The following is a 21,245-nucleotide window of genomic DNA, read 5'->3' as shown; positions in this document are numbered from 1 at the left end:
TTAATTCTATATTTATACAACGTTTATTATTGTAAAATAAAAGGAATATGACCTTCGACCTCTGTTTATCACACAGTCACACCAATCATCAACACAAATAGGCCTATGTTATTTAACCCATCAAAAACTGTTTCACTATAGAAAAAAGAGCAACCGACCATGCGACCTTTGACTTCTTATTATCATAATACTCACACCAACCATTAACACAAGTTTTCATTTAATTCCTTAGAAACTGCAAAAGTATAGAAAAAACATAGGTCTAGGCATTTGATGTTCTATTACAAAATACGACAGACTTTATTACAAAATACGACAGCTCTGTTATTACAAAACACGACCAGGTTTATTACAAAATACGACAGGTATTATAAAATACGAAAATTATTACAAAATACGACGCAACATACGCCCTACGTTCCATTCCGTGCACTCGGTTCCACTGATAAACACCGTTAGCAAGTCCCTTTAAACGTAAGACATAATATGCTCAACGTTTATTTTCTGTTCAGCCCCAATCTCTCGAATCAGTTACCCTGTGTTAGACAGTCCGCAAATTTAATTTTATTGAAAGATAATCTAAAAACTTTCTTATTTTCTGAAGGTTTTTAGTCTGGTTTATTCGTCACTTGGCACCTGTGACGATATTTGTGTAATTGGCGCAGTCAAAAAGTTTGATTAATTACAAATGCTACAGGCTGCTTTATTATCATAACGTCATAGATTATGGTAGAGTCAGTGTTAGTAATGTCATAATTAATAGTATTGATAATGAACTTTAATTGAACAGCAACCATTTCGTTTCAGGCAAGATGCGTTGGAAAACTAAACGTACTCTTGGATTAGCCGTCACGGCGTGTACACTGTATTTTTGTGTTAGTGGTAAGTAGCGAGGCCTACAACCAACTGAACTGAACCATTTTAATTCCAGGAGCGTGGATTGTTTCGGTCTGGGGGAATATATAATTGTAGGCTGTGCAACCAAGAGGGGAAATTGTAATAGGGGAAAGGGTTGGTGGGGACACCCAGTTACGAGCGCGAAGCGCAAGAAAAATTGCGCCGCGGAGATACAAGACACACGGGGGCCTATCAATCTGGAGGGGCCCATTATTAGGGGACTCATACCATTAATGAGGGCTCATGATAGTTATTATTGTTGAAAAAAAATATTGAAAAAAGAAATTTGATGGGCCCCTTGGTAAGCTTGGACCTCGGGGATTTTCCCCCTGTCACCTCTCGGTGGCACTCTTTGTAGGAATTGTATATATGTATTAAGTATTCTATATGCATTATACAATATGCAAATTATAATACATGTGAATGAAAAAAAAAAAAAAAAAAAAAAAAAAACCGGTAGTGGCAGATTTTCCACAATGGGAGGTTACCGTATCTCAACCAAATCAACCGTGGATCTGTCTATCTATCATTATTATAAAACATTTAAATATGTTTTTTCACTGATGCTGTAGTACAGTATGATTTAGGTTCTTTGACCTAAACATGCTATTAAACTATTCCGGCATTTAGGGCAACATTTGGAAGGTAAGGTAGCATACATACTCTTAGTATCGAAATGCACGCCATCGTGTTGGGATTTAATATTTCGACATTAATTATGTCATCATCAGGAAACCTGATGATTCCTGATGATGGCATAATTAATGTCGAAATATTGAATCCCGACACGATGGCATGTATTTCGATACTTGTAGTATGTATTATGCTACCTTATCTGAGATTAATCAGTGGACCTTCCTATTTTTGGAAGGTAACTTAGCTTACCTGCATTGAAAGTTTGAAAATTAAATTGAGAAACGAAGCTAAATTGCAGTTACCATCGTTAATATCCAATGAAACTTAACATAGTCTCAAATATTTAATTTGTGGGCTTAATTTGCCAAGGGTATGAGACTTAGATTTGCACAGATAGGCCTGAATATGTGATATAACCACAAAGTTTATGGATTTGCAAAGATTTAGCGAGCATCACTACTTTTTATTTATTTCATTTTATTAAACCATATTTAAAGAGAGTGACCCTTCCAGTTATGGCAAGGTGGTCAGCTGATATTCAGGGGCTCTCTTTAAAAAATGAAATACAAGACAATTCAATACATCAAACAGGTAAAGAATGTAAGTAAAAGGTAAACAATACAAAGCAGACAGTGCAGAATACTGTCAGGTATAAAATAGTCAGCTATCTAACAGGTGATTATACACCTAATAACTAATTTTAAAAAATGGCTAATTGTACAAGATATATTAATGCACTTACATATAAGATAATTCATTGAAGGTATTAGTAATCAGGGTTTAATATATATCTTTTATATGTACGTTTGAAAGTAATTTAAACTGTAAAATCAGCTAGAAGATTATTATATAGAATAGGGGAGAGATAGCTGAATGCATGCCTATAACATTCTAAATTTAATTTAGAAATTAAAAAGTCCCATCCGAAGACAGTTCGCATCCTTACAGATTAGACAGGAACCCGGACACGCTATTTAGGGGCAGCACGACATTCATTTTAGATTTTTATAATCATGTTCGTCTTATGTGCGGATCGTCCGTAACACGCGAACTTACTACTGTAGTGAAGCAACTAAATGTTGTATGAATTAAAGCAATTTTAAATACGGGAAAATACGATTTTGATGGGTGAAGATTTAAAAACTCATAAAATGTTATTATTTATCCAGCTAGATGCAGTATCAAGACCACACAAAATTAGGAATTCCGACCATGAAACAGGGAGTCGTCTTATACGCCAGACATACAAATATCAAACAAAAATCTTCTAAAACTCGGGGGTCGTCTTATACATGGGTCAACTTATAGGACATACGCGAGTATATACGGTATACTACTTATTACGTAACCCCTGCGGAAGTTCGGGTTCCAGCCACATAATCAACGGTTGGTTGTAACAATAAACTCACAAGACTGCTCGCGACTACCAGATTCTACAAGTGCGTGGTTGGCTGGGTTGTTTTGGTCGGAAAGGAGAAATATTCTCTGTGAATTGATTCTCGAACGAGATAATGAAAGCTCTCAAATGACTCAAGCTACTGTATGACCGTTTTTATATTTTTGATAAAACCAATTTCTTCTAATTTTTGTGATAATTCGTTATCACACAAGTGCTAAATGCGTGACACATTTATGACGGATCTCGCATGTGCTTCTGCAAAATCCGTGTTTCATCCAAAATCACTTTGAAACGCGGGACTGTCCCGCACGATGCATGACGGTTGGTAACTATGGCATAGATAACCCTAGATAAAATTGGTAAAAATTCACCTGATCGGACCTAGAGACAGAGCCTTTAGTGGGGTCTACTCAGGCGAAACTCTTAATGCTTAATGCAATAGAACATGTATAGGTGGAATATTGTCCAACCCGTTGTGAAATGTATACCCTACTGAATAGGCCTACTCAGTGCGTGTGAAAACACTTGCAAAAATAGTACTCGCTACTCGCAACCCTGGCCATCAGGTGCAAGCTCGGTGGTCTAGATGATGATGCCAGGCTACTGATCTGGAGAACTGGAGAACTGGGTTCGAGTCCCACTGGAGAACAACTTTCACACGCACTGAGTATTCAGTACATTTTCAGGACAAGTTTGGGAAAATTACACATATAGGCCCCCCTAACTGATTCTCCTGACGCAAATCCAGGTATTGTTTATTCCATCACGATAATAACAATTACCATTCAATAATAGAACCCCCTCTGTGATCTGAAGTGTTTAAAATCCGATACACAATAATAGTTGAACCAACTTTAAAATACCACAAATACAAATGTGCGTGACGATATCTTATTGCTTTAGAAATGTGATTTCAAAAAGTATATTAGTGCATCACGCACTGAGTATTCAATACATAACATATAAGGCCCCCTAATTGATTCTCCTGACGCAAATCCAGGTATTGTCTATTCCATCACGATAATAACAATTACCATTCAATAATACAACAGTCATCAACCTACTTGCAGTGAAGTGAATCTAAAATGTATTCCTGAAGTTATGATGATCTGAAGTGTTTTTTTAAAAAACGTACACAATAATAGTTGAACCAACTTTAAAATACCACAAACACAAATGTGCGTGACGATATCTTATTGCTTTAGAAATGTGATTTCAAAAAGTATATTAGTGCATCACGCACTGAGTATTCAATACATATTCACGACAGGTTGGGCAAAATACATATAGGCCCCCTAATTGATTCTCCTGACGCAAATCCAGGTATTGTCTTTTCCATCACGATAATAACAATTACCATTCAACAACAGTCATCAACCTACTTGCAGTGAAGTGAATCTAAAATGTATTCCTGAAGTTATGATGATCTGAAGTGTTTAAAAACATACACAATAATAGTTGAACCAACTTTAAAATACCACAAACACAAATGTGCGTGACGATATTTTATTGCTTTAGAAATGTGATTTCAAAAAGCACATTAGTGCATCGTATGAAAGGGCTTGTTTTGTTGGGTTTTTTTTTTTACTTGCAGCGTGTTGGAAATTGGTAATAGGTAAATTGTAATGAATATATTAATCAATATTATAGCCTATAAAACCTAATATTATTGAAGGGTCCTTTAAAAGTTTTAATAGGATTTTTTAAAGTTATATTTTTAGATCATTAGACCAGATTAGACCTATTGAACGAGCCCCCAATACTGCACTGCCCATACCTACGCCACTGGACCTGAGTATTATTAGTGGCTACATAACGTTTGCTATGCATATATCATGCGCTACAGAAGTGGAAGACCATATGTATTGGGAATGTACCTCTCTCTGGTACAATCAGTTTTAAAGTGTAAAGTATAGGATAGCGTGAATTTAAACATTTTCCTAATGGTTATTTTCAAAATAAGTGTCAAGGAAAGTAAGTATGATTATTGGAAAAAATGGTCAACATTTTATTTTGATTTCTCACCCTGATCTTCGCCTGGGCGAAGTGGGCGAAGGTCTGGATCCGCATCTAGGAGTTATCATGAATTTTGTAAGCCAGGACCCAGTAGTATTTTGTTACATTTCTTCACAGAGGGGGTTCGTCCGAACCCCCTGAACCCCACCCCCAACCTGGATCCGCCACTGATGTTCAAAATTAGTGTTACGAGTTGACAACTCGTAGTAAACTCGAAGGACTCGTAGGTAACTCGTAGAGTACTCGGGGTACTTTTACTAACTCGTACACTACTCGGGATACTCGATGACGGTTTTGTAATCCACGAGTTTGATGCGAGCACTCCGAAATGAGTACGAGTTAAGTACGAGCGCACCGAGTTGGTTACGATCACCAGGAACATGTGATCGGAATGCTCGTACCTAACTCGTATCTAATTCGGTACAAACTCATTACACTCGTAATAATCTCGTAAAGCTCGTAATAAACTCGGTGCTTCGCTCGGCATAACTCGTAACCAACTCTGTAAGGTCGTACCTCACTTGTAGCTAACACGTAGTAACCTCGTATAAGGTCCTTTCCCAAGCGAATTAAATCACGAGTTTTTAACTCGAAGAACTCGCTCGACTCTTGGATAAATCAACCTAGGTGGGAGAGTTTCGTGATGATTATTCGAAAGCTGCGATTACCGGAAAAAAAAAGCCTTGTGGCGATTAATCGAGAGTGGAACTTTTTTGAAGGTGCTTATTCGATTGTCAACGTTAGGCCTAAGTAGAAACACAATTTTTTTTGTGAGCATTAAGTCAATTGAGGGCATTTTTAAAATAACTGCTAAAATCAATGATTGTTAAAATTAACAATTTATGAAATATAACTTATTTACAGTTCTGATGCAAGGTAGAAAAACTAAATTATTGCTCGTAGAGAAAAACATCGAAATGATAACACGCAATCCCAACAGAAAGCCTGTGTACAGCTACAGAACTGACAACAATGTATACATTAGCAACAGTACGATTGACTTAGGCCAAGAAATGGCACCGGACCTATCGGAATTGGACCGTAGGACCGTCATAGTATCTGGATTTGGACAGAAGGAAATCATGAATGGCTTAGGAATGATCGCATCTATCCAGGCTCACATGCCTAACAAACAAATTATTGTTTATAATTTTGGAATTTATCAAAAAAGATTAGAGACTGTAAGTATGTTAATACTGTACTCACTTTTTAACGTAGGCCTAAAGCGATGCAGTTTTATTCAACTAATATGGATTGTAGATAGCACTATACAGTACCCATCTTATTACTAGCACTGTTCAACGCATATGCAGAAAGTGAAGTCCACTGCTTTTAGTGGGAATAAGAAAAACCTTCATTGAATGATAAAGGACGTTGTTTTTGAAAGCTTTAGCACTCTGGTTGATGAACATATTTACATTGTGGGGCTGAGGTGGCTCTGGATCCACCACTGTATGTATATATGCATGTATATATATATGAATGTATGTATATATATATATGAATATTATTATTATAATATATATATATATATATATATGTACGTGTATGCATATATGTATGTATATATGTATGTATAAATATATATGTATATGTATGTACCCTGTATAAATATATATGTATACATATGTATATATATGTATATTTATTTTATTTATTTCGGTATAAAAACATCAAAATACAATTGGCAGTACAGAGGCTAAATTTTTAAATATAAATACAATTATATAAAAATATAAAATATTCATTTACTTTTATTGTACATTTTGGATGACACAAATTTCAGATGAAAGCTCTGTGCAATGTAGAAGTGAGAAAACTTCCATATAACAATTACCCAATTCACGTGCAGCATCATGAAAACGGAGCGTGGAAGTTCCTTGTTATCAGGGTGAGTAAAATATGTGTCGGAAGATGTTAGTGGACGTGGAAGAACTATTACATCAGAGGTGGCTCGAAAATTTTCCCAACGGGGGGAGGTGTGAGGAATGGGAAAGAGCATGTCTACGACGGGAAAGCCAATTTCCCCTACAGGAGTATAAGTGGACAAGGCCAGGGGCAGCACAGACACCTAAAGGTCAGAGGCGGTCAGCTGGTGAAGGTCTCCAAATATTCAGGGGGTTTAAAAGCTTATTTTGATTTTAGTCTCGCATTCTGTAAAAATTACATGGAATTTCCTTTCCCCACTAACTGTTTCTTTAATCCAGGGGTGGGGGATCCACCACTATATGAAACAGAGCAAGGGATCTTTTGGCCCGTTGTATTAATATTACTATTTTTACGTGGATCTTCCTCTTACTGAATATTGGTTCATAGGCATACACGTAGCTATGTTGGTAACTGTGTTTAGATTAGATTCGTTATTAACTTTACATTGGGTGAGGTCAGCCAATTTTGGCTTATGAGTGACAAATCAAGATTTACAATAATTACAACAAAGAACAAGAAGTAGTAAATATATTTGACATAAACTACTACTACATATATATTCAATCAAACAGACGAAGTGGTGAATTTGCTGCAATTTATTTCAAATAGATGTTTACGAACGTTTTCGAACATAGGTCTTTCTCAAGTGATCTCGCCTTAAACCTTAAATATCACATGATTGTGCTTTAAACAAAGTAATTGTATTCGAAAATTAGTTAATACATTTTTCTATTCCCAGGATCTTCTAAAAGAGTATGCTGCTGTTTACTTTACAAGTCCCAAAAATCGCTTCAGAGCTCCTATCAGTCTTCTTTTGCCATTCGTCAAAGAACGCCATGGAATCATCGGCAACGTAGATCGCAAGAACAGAGCTGTTGATGTGACGCATCCCAGCGCCTATCACATATTTAACTTAACACACACAAACTTTACAAACACTTATCCAAATGCTCCAATACTCTCTGGAAATGCACTGCTCTTAGTTAACAACTCAGCAATTTATACAACAATGTTACAGCCACTAAGGGCGTGCGCATTATCACTAAGTTGTATTGCGCCTTCTGGATCAACCAAACACACTGTGAAACCAGTTGGCCGAATGCACACCCATCGGTACGAAATGTCAGCTTTTACACTATTAATGTACAAGAACTTTGGAGATAAATGGTTAAATGATAATCATATGGAGGACACAATGCAGCGGATACATCACAGACTGTTCCTGAATAGTGCCAATGATCACATTTGGGCCCATTTCTGTAATCCACCAAAAGAAGAGGTGACAGATAAGATGAAGATTTCATGAACGTTTCCAGAGTGTCACATTTCACTGAACTACCTAGAAAAGGGTAGGAATACATGCTCGTTCCAAAAACACACATGTTTACGTAATACATTTAAGCCACGGCATTGTTTACCTTACCAGGGACGGGGCTTACATTTAAAAAAAAGTGAATTAAAATTTAGCATACAACAATAGTTGAAAACTCAGATGAAACCAATAATGAAAATATAAAACGCAAATGAAATGTTGGTGGGGGTGGAACAAAGCAAAACACACTTAAGAAATAAAAAAGTACACAAACTATATGTATTATTATCTATGATCTTCCAGTTTGTTATAATAAACTTTTTAACAATACGATAAGATAATAATAATCTGTTTCTATAAATTGATAATAAAAAAATATACATATTTTTGATTTAAAGAACAATCTAAGTTCTTTCTTTAAGATATTAATTACTTCCGCCAAGGAGGTTATGTATTCACCGCTGGCTGTCTGTCTGTCAGCAAGATTAAGCAAAAATTCTTAAAATCTAGTGGAATGGTACATAATAATCGAAGAAAGACACCATTCAATTTTCGGAAGAAAAGGTCAAAGGACAAGGTCATAGAAAATTCAATTTTTTACCCTCAAGCATAAAAGAAAATTATGGAATCAACCCTCATATTCAGGCAGCACTCAAGAAAACAATGTGCCTGAATACGACAGGTGATTCCATTATTTTCTTGAGGTGGGGCAAGGCGGAGGAATGCACTAGTAATTTATTGTTATTAACAATATTATTTTCATTAATTTGGTAAGAAAGCACAAATATTTTAACTGTGAATGCTTAGCGTATCAAGTTGTGTGAGATGTACGCAATCAATAAACTAAACAAATCAATCAATCAATCACTATTCATAAATCACTGTAAAATTCCTTGATCATTGCACCGTTTTACGAGAAATAAAAAAGTAATTTATAAAAATAATTGCTGCATAAACCTTTCTTTTTTTCAATTACTTCATTATAAATCATATTTATATTATATATCTCTGTGTATTGACTGTGTTCATACTTAAACCCAGTTTTGTGGAGTTTTTAAAACTTGCCAAAGTTCCCATTCTTTGCTACCTTCTTCTGGTGTGTGCTTGTACTGCCATTTCTACAATTCAAAATAAATACCCACTTATCAAAATTCAACTCCAAAATCAGAGTGTATGTACAGTGTATACAAATACTTCAAAATCAGAGTTTATGCTCTTAATACAAATATTTAAAAAAAATCAGAAGGCTCTGAATTTTTGCTAGTTTAAAATTATTGTTTTTAGTGTACTACTGGAATAAACTAGGTTTTTGAAATTTTGTGTATTACACACAAACGCTTAATATTCCAAGTTTTTCTGCATTGACACAAAACTCCAAAATCTGATTGTGAATAGTACTAAATAATAATAATAATAATAATTGTAATACAGGTTTGCTTCCAATTAAAGACCACTATTGGGACTGTGGTTACCATGGTTTTTAGCAGCTTTGGTCTCTAATTAGAATAATGAAGATAAAAGACATTTGTTGATTTGGGACCACAGAAAATTGGTTTTTACTGGAGGTCATCTTTAATTGGAGGGGTCTTTAATAGAGGGAGACCTGTAATTAAAATGCACCAAAATTGAAATGTATCAAATAAACAAAAATAAACCATAAAATAAATCCAACTCAACCTTGAAAATAAGGCATGAATCGAAAAAGCCTAGGCTGGGAGACCAGTCATTGCTGTCCAGTGCAGTAGCAGATTAAAGCGCATAGGGCCAGCCTGCACTGGTGCTCCAGTGATGCTAGCACCTAGACAAAACGCACTTTACGCAACAGGATGGGGAGCCGTTGACAATGGGAATTCGGGTTAAGCGCGCAAGTGTTTACTGTTTTCTTCACGCTCTGACGAGCACAGAACCACCGTCTTACTATCCTGTTGCGTAAAGTGCCTATTAACACTAATGCTAACTATACTTAGCTAATGACGTTAACCTGCACTTTTATTTACAAAAAAGTGTAATTATTTTCTTACCGCTGTCTGAGGAAGCGACATGAGCACACTCTCAATACGGGCTCCAGGTGTAAACAAACCAAACTTGGTTCCTCTGTCATAGACAAGGTTAAATTCCACATATCTACAAAAAAAAAAAAAATGAAAGCAAAAAAAGAAGTGTATATGTTCCTGGTGCGAAATGCATACCTTGTTTCGCAAACTTATTTTTAAAGATTGTTAGAGAAGGCGGAAAAAATGAAAATAAAATTTTATTTTCTTATTTAGCAAATGTTTTTGCCAAAAATATGCAGACAGAAGAGAATAAAAATAAAATTTTGTTGTTTAATGTAAACAGTGTAGTAATGGGATGGTTAAATTTTTTTAATTGATTTAATTAGGAAAAAATATACATATCTTATTTCAAGGCAGCGGCAGGTGTAATCAAATGAATTCAAACAAATAACTTACCTTCCTCTTCTTGGCTGTATATATTTAATTCTTATTTGTTTATAAAAACCAGACTACTTAAAACTTAATTTTTAATTTTGCATATTATTTATTTTTTTTTAAATTTATTTTTGTCATCGTACTAATAATGATTTATTAATTATTTTTAATGGTGGTCATATCTTAAAATTTGTTTTCAAACTTATTTTGGCCACCATCCACATACTTTTTTTTACAGTACTTCTAATTTATGTATATGTGGAGAAATATTAATAAACAAACAAACAAACAAGAGCCGTTGACAATGGGAATTCGGGTTAAGTGCGCAAGTGTTTACTGTAGTCTTCACGCTCTGACGAGCACAGAACCACCATCCACCTGTCTTACTATCCTGTTGCGTAAAGTGCATATTAACAATAATGCTAACTTAGCTAATGACATTAACCTGCACTTTTATTTACAAAAAAGTGTAATTATTTTCTTACCGCTGTCTGAGGAAGCGACATGAGCACACTCTCAATACGGGCTCCAGGTGTAAACAAACCAAACTTGGTTCCTCTGTCATAGACAAGGTTAAATTCCACATATCTAGAAAAAATTAAATGAAAGCAAAAAAAGAAATGTATATGTTCCTGGTGCAAAAATATGAAATGCATACCTTGTTTTGCAAACTTATTTTTTTAAGATTGTTAGAGAAGGCGGAAAAAATTTTATTTTCTTATTTAGCAAATGGTTTTGCCAAAAACCTCCAGATGGAGGAGAAAATAAAAATAAAATTTTATTGGTGAATGTAAACAGTGTAGTAATGGGATGGTTAAATTTTTTAAATTGATATATTAGGAAGAAATATACATAGGCTGCGGCAGGTGTAATAAAAATAAAGAAAAACTTTTTCTGGAATTTTTATTCTTTTTCGTGGTGGCTGTAAATGGGTACCAGTAAATCACTGGGAGCAACCTGCGATGGACCAGCGTCCCACCCAGGGGGAGAATCACGCTCTCATCTGCTACAAGCTACTTGAAACTTGAGATAAGCTCCAGCCCTATGAGCCCTGTGGCTCGGCAAGTACAGTATGTACTTACTCAATGTTTTTATACTTCTGGTTTTTACGTGGTGGTAATAGAATCGGTTAAAAACAGGACCGTCAGGGAAATGCTTCTACCATGATCCAAATAATCAATGATGATGATAATTATGATGTTGATGACGATAATGATGTTGATATTGATGACAATGGTGATCATAATAATGATGATGTCAATAACAATAATATCAATAATACCAGTATCTATAATTTAATAAATAATGACTGAACATACTTTTAAAGGAATTATTATCAAGAATAACAATTATAATAATATAACAGTTATATTATTGATAATTTAATTATAGTATTGATAATTTAATTAATGAACGGTCTACTTTTTAAAACCAATTGAGGAATAAAGATACTAAAAATAATATAAAAAATAATATCAGTTAAGCATTATGACACACAAATATCAAGAATAATAATATTTAATTCGCAAAACACACACACTTAAAATCAAATAATCAATTTTAAATGAATTCAAACAAATAACTTACCTTCCTCTTCTCAGTAACTGCCACTGTCTGTAATCAATAATAAGCTTCATGAATACAGAAAAAAATACTCAATGCAGTCCCCAATACGACAATCAGTGGCATATCCAGTCACATCTCACCACCCCCACCCCCAAAAAAAAAATCAAGTAGTTAAAATCCCCTTGAATCACCATATTTTGTGACTTAGCACTCCCTCACCCCAACATTGAGCCCCCACTTTACCTTCGCACCCATATCAGCCCCCACCCCCCCAATTTCAAGACTTCTAGATACGCTACTGAAAACAATAATTTGTTAGTATGACAGAGTTTACTGCAAATTATAGAAACAACTAAAAAACTAAAGCCTTATCCACACTATCAAACTGTATGTGATAAATACCTGTGGCCTGCACATATATAGGTATGATATGACATCATTATGCCCATATATGGATGTGACATATCATCATGTTCATATGCTAGCAATTCACATAAACTTGATAGTATGAATAGAGCTCACATCCTCACCTCTCTTTGTATCCGTAACCATCATTCATATGTTTTTTGACTATTGGTAAATAACATGGTAGAACTGCTTTAGCACAATCCTAAAATGAAAAAAATGATGTTAATGTTAAAAAATTAAATTACAGTAATTAGGAAAAAACCCAATATATTGCAAGTTAAATTTCATGCATAGGCAAAATTACAATACATACACAATATTATCTCCAATATGGGTTGGGCTAGACCAATCAAAAAAGGGCCAAGAGTATGCATTTATTATGTTTACATACATTTATGCTGCCATTTTGTGGAATGTTGACCAGGGCAGGAAAAAGTGCGCGATTGGTCAGAGGCATCATGAATATCCCGGAGGCATTTTTGGGGAAAAAATAAAAAATAAATAAATAATTATATAGTGTACAGATAATATTTGGTGCTGGAGGCATCTTATCGAGACAACATTCATGGTCAGAGGCACAAATATTTTTTTCCAGGCCTGACCTTCGCAACAATATATCCAAGGGGCACATGGCCTAGTGGAACACTCCAGTCTGGAGCCACCATCCAGTAGCAATAGATTAAAAACGATAAGTTTACCTTAACAAAAGAGAAAGCCGCTTCTTGCGATGGCTTATCAACATCGTCAAAGAAGATTCCACCAACGCCCCTTCTCTCACCTGAGGATTTAAAACACATCATTAGTTGCTAACTTGCAAAATGATACAAAGATAACATAAAGTTTTTTGTTGAGCAATTAGAGAGTAAGTTGTGCAATAGAGGATAAACTTAGCTATAGAAGATGAGTTGAGCCATAAAAGAAAAGTTGAGGGGTCCCAAAGTTGGAAGAAGTCAATTCCAGGAGATAAGATGGTTAAATGAATTTTCTTAACACATCTAATTTCATTTTGCTGCTTATGGTGATATACATCAACACTGATTTCTGTGAGACATTTAATAAGAAATAGGTAATGAAGTAGTAAAAGCATGCAGATTGAGGGAGATGGGTTAGTTTCCGTGAGATTCTTGCTTGCTTGCGAGACTGTGGTAGGCCACCCAGGTTTCCGAGACACTCCCACGAAATGCGGGGAACTTGGGGACTCGTCCCATATATGAAGAGTTATGGAGATGTAGCTTAGTGGTAGATGCTTGCCTTCCAATCCCTGGTCCTGGGTTCAAATCCTCTGACAGCACGGGAGTTTTTTTCACGACTAAAAAACATCTCAACTACCTTAGCCTAATAATGACGCTTAGTTCATGAAGCATCTTATTATTTCAACTTCATTTTTTTAAGAGGGCCCCTGAAACTGAAAGAGCCAACCTTGATAAATATAGTGTAAAAAAAATTTGTGCACTAGACGATAAATATTAGCTAAGCTAGAAGCATCACCCTCTATAAATATAGTGTAAAAAAAAGTTGTATAAGAGGATGTTAAGTCACAGAGGATAAGTTGAGCCATAAAAATGTACTGTAGTAGTTCCTCAGTGAATAAGGTTTGGCATGGGCTTACACACAAGGGCTAGAAAATGCAAATCGTGATCCTACAAAAATAATAAATGACCATTTATAAAGCAATGGTATCTGGCACATAAGTGATGCTCATGGAATCACTGACTGACAACAACGATAATAAGAACAATACTATAAAACATAATGGTTGTTAATGGAACACTAGCAAATCAATCTCACCCCTGTGTTCAACTACAAAATAGTTATCGCACCATTTCTTGAATTCTGGGTAATATGTTTCATCATGCTTATCACAGGCTTGTTTCAAAGTTCCATGGAAGTGTTTGACATCCTGATGAAGATATGAAAGCATATGTTAAATAAAATTGTTTGTGAACTGAGAACTCGGTCGTTGGTTTTCTTGGCTAAGTATGGTTGACTTGGATTTTTCTTATTCATTGCTTGGCATTTTCTCCTTGTTCTTTTTTGCCCTTTTTGAAGGAGGCCTAATCATGAAATTCAATTCAGCTCAAGATGCAGATGCATGTCAGTGCTGCTATACACCATTTTCGCCATATTTGAAATGAAAATTTCCAATAACCTGGCAACTACCGCTAAGGAACATCCGGGGGCCTAGCATTTCACTTTACGTACCTACCATCATGGATTAAGTAAACTATAAAACTATAAATACTAACAATCACAAATACTTTAAAATGGAAAAAGAAAGGAACGTTGATATTAAAAACAAGTCTAAGTCTTAAAAAGCTATTTCAAAGTTTACATACAGTAATTGGCGAAAGATCATATGTATTTTCTGCTGCTTCTATAGCAAAGGTCTAGCGACACTATAAGCTGCGCGGTGCTCTATTGGTAACAAGCCAGCTGCTTGTCACTGGGGGACTTCTGTTTCAAAATAGACCCGATAAAATGGTGTATATTTTCTGACTTTTTAAAATATTTTTATGTTCAGTGGCAGATTCCCCAAAATATGTCGAAATAATAATAATTAAAAAAAAAGAGAGTTCCAATTTCAGCCGTCTAGATGTGACATGACGTAATCATGAATTTTCTTAGACCCTCCACCTGTGAAAGTCCCTCTTAAGCTCCATTTACACTAGACACAATAATGACAAGACAACGACATATCATCGCGTCATTTATATTCTTCCAACACTGAGCACATGTTTATTGTGTCGTCGTCGTGTTGTTATCATGCCTAGTGTAAATGCAGCTTTAGGCTCCACTTTATTTCAAATTTCTAGATTTGCTACTGATGTTTTTGAATAAAGAAATGCCAATTAATAAATAATAGTAACGGCAACAGCAGCAGTATTAGTAACTAATGAAAAATATTGAATTTTTTAATTAACTTATTGAATTATATTTATTTATTTCATAATTATGAAACCCATACAGTAACTTAATTGAAAATAGTTGCATGAATAATTTTTTAAAATGTGATGTAGAAATGATTTTTTTTTTTTAAATTGGTTAACTTTAGGAATACATTACAATCAAATAAAAAAAAAAACTGAAAACAGAGACTGATAATACAATACAAAATTGGCCCTATTATGATGACAATAGCAATATTCTTACATCTTTATCCAAGTAATTAGGCGTAAGATCGGTACCTCCGCCATACCACCACTCATGTTTACCATCTTGCTGCACTTCAAAATATCTATAGTTGAAATGTAACGTGGGAACCATTGGATTACGCTGCAATGAAATCAATAAAATTTATTTGCAAGGACTTTCAGAATTGTTGAACTCTGTGGTAAATCGAGGATCCAGATGGTGGGGAAAAGATGAAGTGTCAATCAAGGACCAAGGAAGATGGTTAAGAAAGTTCTTCCTTTTAGTGGAAAGGGGGGGGGGGAATCATGGAACATCAACAAAGGACAATAGATAAGGGCGTTTTAGCAACTTTATCTCTGCCTACATAATTTCATGCTTATTTATTTGGCTGCTGCCAGAGAAGGCTGGGGGAGCCAAGCATTCATTTCAATAATCCCTGGGTCAGCCACTGAGATCTGGGAGATCATTTGATATATTTTGTGCATCATTATTTTGTAACACTTACAGGATGGATAACACAGCTCACCCCTGCAGCAAAGAATGGAAGTTTGCCTTCTTTCAACTTTTTCCCCCTGCAAAAAATGGATAAGGCAATATTTTCAGAAATTTAAAGGTGAACATGCTTCAACTTTGTTCACATCAGCTACAACCATTGTGGGACTGAGGTGAGTGAAGTGAACAATTAATAACCACCTGAAAAAGTTTGAAAACCTAGGACTTAGGTAACACAGAATAAGAATATATTCTGAAGACTGATGTAAAAGCCTACCTAAGAGCAGAAAAGGTGAAAGGTCATCTTACCTCGACCTCATCTGGGCAACAGCCTTTGGTGATAGCTCACCATGGACTACAGATATATTTACACCAGCTCTTTCAAACACTTTACCATTTTCCATAATACAGGTAATTCCTCCCCCTCCCTAGGAAATATAAAAAATGTATTCATTATTTCATTAGTCCTCAAATAAATTAAGTGCCTTTACATTTGAGTTATTATACTTTTTATCTTACAACAATCACAACTACACAAGAATTTCCTGGTTATTCTAATTCATTACCTCTTTCCTCTGCCATCTGTCCACATTAAATTTTGCACCCCCTTCAACCTCCTCAAGAGCTCGGCAAACTTCTGCCTGTTAGGAGTCAAGGGAATATCATAATAAAAGTCACTTTGTCATACTCCACTTCATAAACATCACCTTCCTCCTTATAACCATCAAATTCAACACCATTTTAATGTTAAAACATATTTCACATTCTCCTTTCCATCATTATCACCCTCTACTGCAATAATCTCATACTCCTCCATCTTACTATTATCTTACTCCTTATAAGATTCAAAATCAACACCATCAACATCTTTCACATTCTCCTTTCCATCATTATCATCCTCTACTGCAATAATCTCATACTCCTCCATCTTACTGTCATCCTACTCCTTTTCAACACTATTGTCATTGCCATCACCATTCCCATCTTCATCAAGTCAACTTCATCAACATTTATCACCATATTATCACCAACACCTCAACCATCCTCCTTCAATCATCAGCATCCGCCATTTGGCTTTATTATCCTGCACCAGAATCTCCTCCTCCTTGTCCTTGCCATCCAACTTGCCACTGCCACCACCACCACCATCATTCTCACTAACACCACCACCACAACCATGAATTGAAAAGCTTTACACCAACCTGTGTCTTCATTATCATGAACTCCATTCTTGATTTCATTGTGTCAGAATCCTGAAAAATTCCAATTGATATGATAATTGCAACCGACAAACATTAAACAACAATCAACAACACACTTAAAAATGTGTACACCAAATTGGCTTCAACAGAAACTTGATGGGTGTTGGGTTTGAATTTTGATGGGACAATGACATTTATTTCATAACCACTGTATTAACATATGAAGTGTATAGTGTATAATTATAGCATAACACTTACCTCAATTAGTGTCTTCACAGGTGTAACAGGAGCTGCCATAAATTTATCAAAATCTACAAATTCTCTGGTAGTGGCAAACACAAGCGTCTAAACATTCAGGTGAAAAATAAAACCATATAATATATATCATCTTGATTATTCTATCAAAAAAAAAATATTTCAAGCAGGTGAGCCACTTATCCAACATTTGGAGGGGTGAACCATCAAGCATTAGTGATCATCATGTGTTGTCATTCAAGCAGTCATTCAAGATAGTCTGAGCTGGCACGTTGATCCAATTAAAAATTAAAAAAAACAGTCTCTTATATACCATTGGTCAGTTACACCATTGAGAGAGAAGCTGTTACATGTGACGTGGTTCTATTGAAGTTTGCTGTTTGCATTGATGACAGCCATGATCAGCTGACTTCAGGAAAACAATAATTACATAGAAAAAAAAACATGCTTACTTTTACTTGTTAGGGCAGAGTCTGTGGTTGTCAACTTAAAATATATTTAATTAAAATTACCCAAATGATTAGTAGTCAGTAGCATAACTTAGCATAACTGGGGCAGTATTCCCCCTCCCACAAAAACTTGTGTCCCCAGTCACACCCACACTGGAAATATTTTAAAGCAACAAAAAAAGGGTCAAGTAGTTAAAAATGATTTCATATCACCTTCTCTATCTGGCTATCTCCCCCCTCCCTTCACATTCAGCTCCCACTATTTCAACACTCCTAGATATGCCAGTGGTAGTACAAGTACACCATGATAGCAGACAATTTCAATACCTGTTTATGATGGTATATCCCTAGGCCTGAAGCAGCAGTCCCTACCACAGCTCCAATAGCCAACCTTCTAGTTATACAAAAAAAAAAAGAATATAAACATGTAATTCAAACTGAAAAAATAAGTATTGGTGGTATAGACCATATTTTTACTGCTTACCGAAACACTTTAAATGATCCTTTCATCCTTGATAGTATTTCTGGCTTCAACAAATACGCACACCTGCAAATTCCAAGACACTAGTAGTTAGAGATATATGGATGCTTTATGGTACTTTATTTTCTTCAAACCATTATTTCCTACAAAAAGTTTCTTCAGCCCTGTGGGCTTCAGTCAATTTTTCCTGGAAATAATGGCTCCTTCGGCTTCTATTCCGAATAGTGTACTCAAAACCTGACTATAATTGACATGTCGACAAGGACGCGAAACCCCGCCCACAAAGTCATGAAAATCTTAGACAAATGGCGGCTACACTTACCAAGTTGGCGAAGATTTTCTTTGCTATCAACCTTCTTTAAGAAAGAGAATTCAGGGTAGGCGGTATGCAAATGAATCATATATTCATAGTGTTAATCTATTTCATGGAACATGGTGGGGAAATTGTTGTAAAAGCCTCTGTATTTCGCTCCCAAAGGAAGAGGGAAAAGCCGCATTCAGTCAACCTTTTTGTGGGGAAAGGCCAAGTCACTGATGCGCACTGCTCGTGTAAATCTGTGTATCTATAACCAAGCACAGACATCTAGGCCTAGGCTCACATATGTTTCGCGTTTAAACGAGCTGTCTAAGGAAATTAAAATGTCTGAGAAAAAATTTTTGATCACGTGACTATATGGTTTTTTTTTCTGTTGTTTTTTATAAATCTTATTTTAATTCAATGTAGTTGTTATGCAATTAACATTTTAGAAATTGCATTTTTAATTTTTTTTGCTTTCTTTCATAATTATTGGCAAATTTTGAGATTTATATTTTATATCATATACCGAAAATTTCATATTTTGTGTTAACTTATTTCTGTTTTTCTAGAGCTAAATTAACAAGTTTGTGAGCTCCAGCAATGTTAATTTCTTTGTTTAAAACCTTGCCTCCTTGGATTTTCAATTCAGTGGTGGCACCAGCATTTGCCTGACAGGGACTGATGTCCCAAACGAAAAAAAGTGGGCATGATCGGGCGTTGCTCAAAATCTCTCGAAAGTGTTCCAGTGGGCATAGCCCCGTAAAAATATGACAATTTAGGGGGTTTCAAAGGTTTATATTAAATCAATTTTGGATTCTACTATTTGTAATATGTAGTAGAAAATAGCCTAGGCCTACTAGGCTATGCCTAGACTTTTTTCTCCCCGACGAATTGTGGTTTCTTTTTCCCCATTGCGCCACCCCTGTTTCAATTAGAATTGCTACAAAATCTTGCGTTTTTGTATCTTATGGATTATTTTCCTACTAGTTTGGGCGTCATTTGCCTTCCATACGTCTATGCTCCTGTGGAGCCTATGCCTAGCCACGTAACACTAACCAAGTAGGCCTTAGTTAGCCTAGCTAGGCCTAGGGCCTAGCCCTAGTAGTAGCGGGCATATAGGCCCTAGGCTACCCGGTTAGCGTTACATGGCTAGGCATAAGGCCTAGCTGATAGTCCTAGTTAGGTGGCCTAAGCAGAAAATCCCTGTACAAGGATGCAAATACAGTGACTGTTATTGCTTCGTTATTCTTGTACTCTCCAGAGCTTAGGTTTCCTCTCCTTTCCCCAGCCCAGCGTTTCCTTACCTAATCTTCACTGCTAACTACTGCTGAACCATGAAAGATGAAGAGAATCGCGTGTACACAAAAGATGAATTGCGTTTCCACTTAAATTTATTACGTTAACTTCGCGTTATAAATAAATGTACAACTCAATTGTACAGAACTGGCCTATTATGTTTTTTAAGACTGCTGTTTTTTATCCAGCATTTCCCTTTCAGTGTTTAGGTATTTTAGTGTGAACTTTTATCATGAAATTGTACTTCAAGACTACTATGTTCGAATCTCGATTGGGAAAACTTTTTTCTTTTTCAACACAACACCAGCAGATTCTTCTTTAATATTAATAACGTTCAAAATCATTTATATACCGTGCCTTGATTAAATAAGCTTAATGGTTCCCTCTGGCTCTTACTACGTTTATAATTTAGCTTTGCTTTTGCAATTTGTAGGCACTATCTCAAACGAGAAGAGTATTAGTTTTCCAGTATTTTTAACATAAAAATACGCCCTTTTAACACCTTAAACAGAACGTATTTTACAGGACATTTTTATTCAATATCTTATTGCTTTATATTCTGATTTTTGTGTTCTTTCATTGTTTCCTTCTTTCTAACTTACTGAAAAAATCTAATTTAGATTTATTTTATTATACTATTTTTGGTGAACGAACTGTATATATACTGTCTCTTATACACATCTAGATGTGTATAAGAGACAGGTCGACAAGGACGCGAAACCCCGCCCACAAAGTCATGAAAATCTTAGACAAATGGCGGCTACACTTACCAAGTTGGCGAAGATTTTCTTTGCTATCAACCTTCTTTAAGAAAGAGAATTCAGGGTAGGCGGTATGCAAATGAATCATATATTCATAGTGTTAATCTATTTCATGGAACATGGTGGGGAAATTATTGTAAAAGTCTCTGTATTTCGCTCCCAAAGGAAGAGGGAAAAGCTGCATTCAGTCAACCTTGTTGTCGGCAAAGGCCAAGTCACCGATGCGCACTGCTCGTGTAAATCTGGGTATATAACCAAGCATAGACATCTAGGCCTAGGCTCACGTA

At 35.6% G+C, this 21,245-nt stretch overlaps 2 protein-coding genes across 3 annotated transcripts; one reads left to right on the top strand and one right to left on the bottom strand.

The window, feature by feature from the left end:
* Positions 1–802: 802 nt before the first annotated feature.
* Positions 803–9,133, top strand: LOC117120122. Its single transcript, XM_033265133.1, has 4 exons — positions 803–882; positions 5,813–6,129; positions 6,735–6,839; positions 7,617–9,133. Exons 1-4 carry the CDS (start codon positions 813–815, stop codon positions 8,181–8,183), a joined length of 1,059 nt encoding a protein of 352 aa, XP_033121024.1. The 5' UTR covers positions 803–812; the 3' UTR covers positions 8,184–9,133.
* Positions 8,169–20,218, bottom strand: LOC117120123 (oxygen-dependent coproporphyrinogen-III oxidase-like). Of its 2 annotated transcripts, XM_033265135.1 has the most exons (15): positions 20,206–20,218; positions 18,607–18,669; positions 18,450–18,516; positions 17,677–17,763; positions 17,419–17,469; positions 16,783–16,857; positions 16,526–16,644; positions 16,230–16,296; positions 15,743–15,865; positions 14,381–14,492; positions 13,291–13,370; positions 12,715–12,794; positions 12,206–12,232; positions 11,104–11,206; positions 8,169–9,307 (listed from the first exon to the last, which is right to left on the bottom strand). In XM_033265135.1, exons 2-15 carry the CDS (start codon positions 18,630–18,632, stop codon positions 9,221–9,223), a joined length of 1,104 nt encoding a protein of 367 aa, XP_033121026.1. In that variant the 5' UTR covers positions 18,633–18,669; positions 20,206–20,218; the 3' UTR covers positions 8,169–9,220. The 2 variants fall into 2 exon arrangements, with proteins under 2 accessions (XP_033121026.1, XP_033121025.1); XM_033265134.1 differs by lacking the exons at positions 8,169–9,307; positions 20,206–20,218 and adding an exon at positions 20,125–20,199 and having other exon boundaries at positions 10,863–11,206.
* Between the last annotated feature and the right edge of the window lie 1,027 nt (positions 20,219–21,245).

This window comes from Anneissia japonica, unplaced genomic scaffold, assembly GCF_011630105.1.
Source record: "Anneissia japonica isolate Jap-2015-1 unplaced genomic scaffold, ASM1163010v1 scaffold401_len1656234_cov178, whole genome shotgun sequence".
Taxonomy (NCBI): Eukaryota; Metazoa; Echinodermata; class Crinoidea; order Comatulida; family Comatulidae; genus Anneissia; species Anneissia japonica.
The sequence above is the reverse complement of the archived record's forward strand: the minus strand, read 5'-3'. Positions and strand labels throughout refer to the sequence as shown.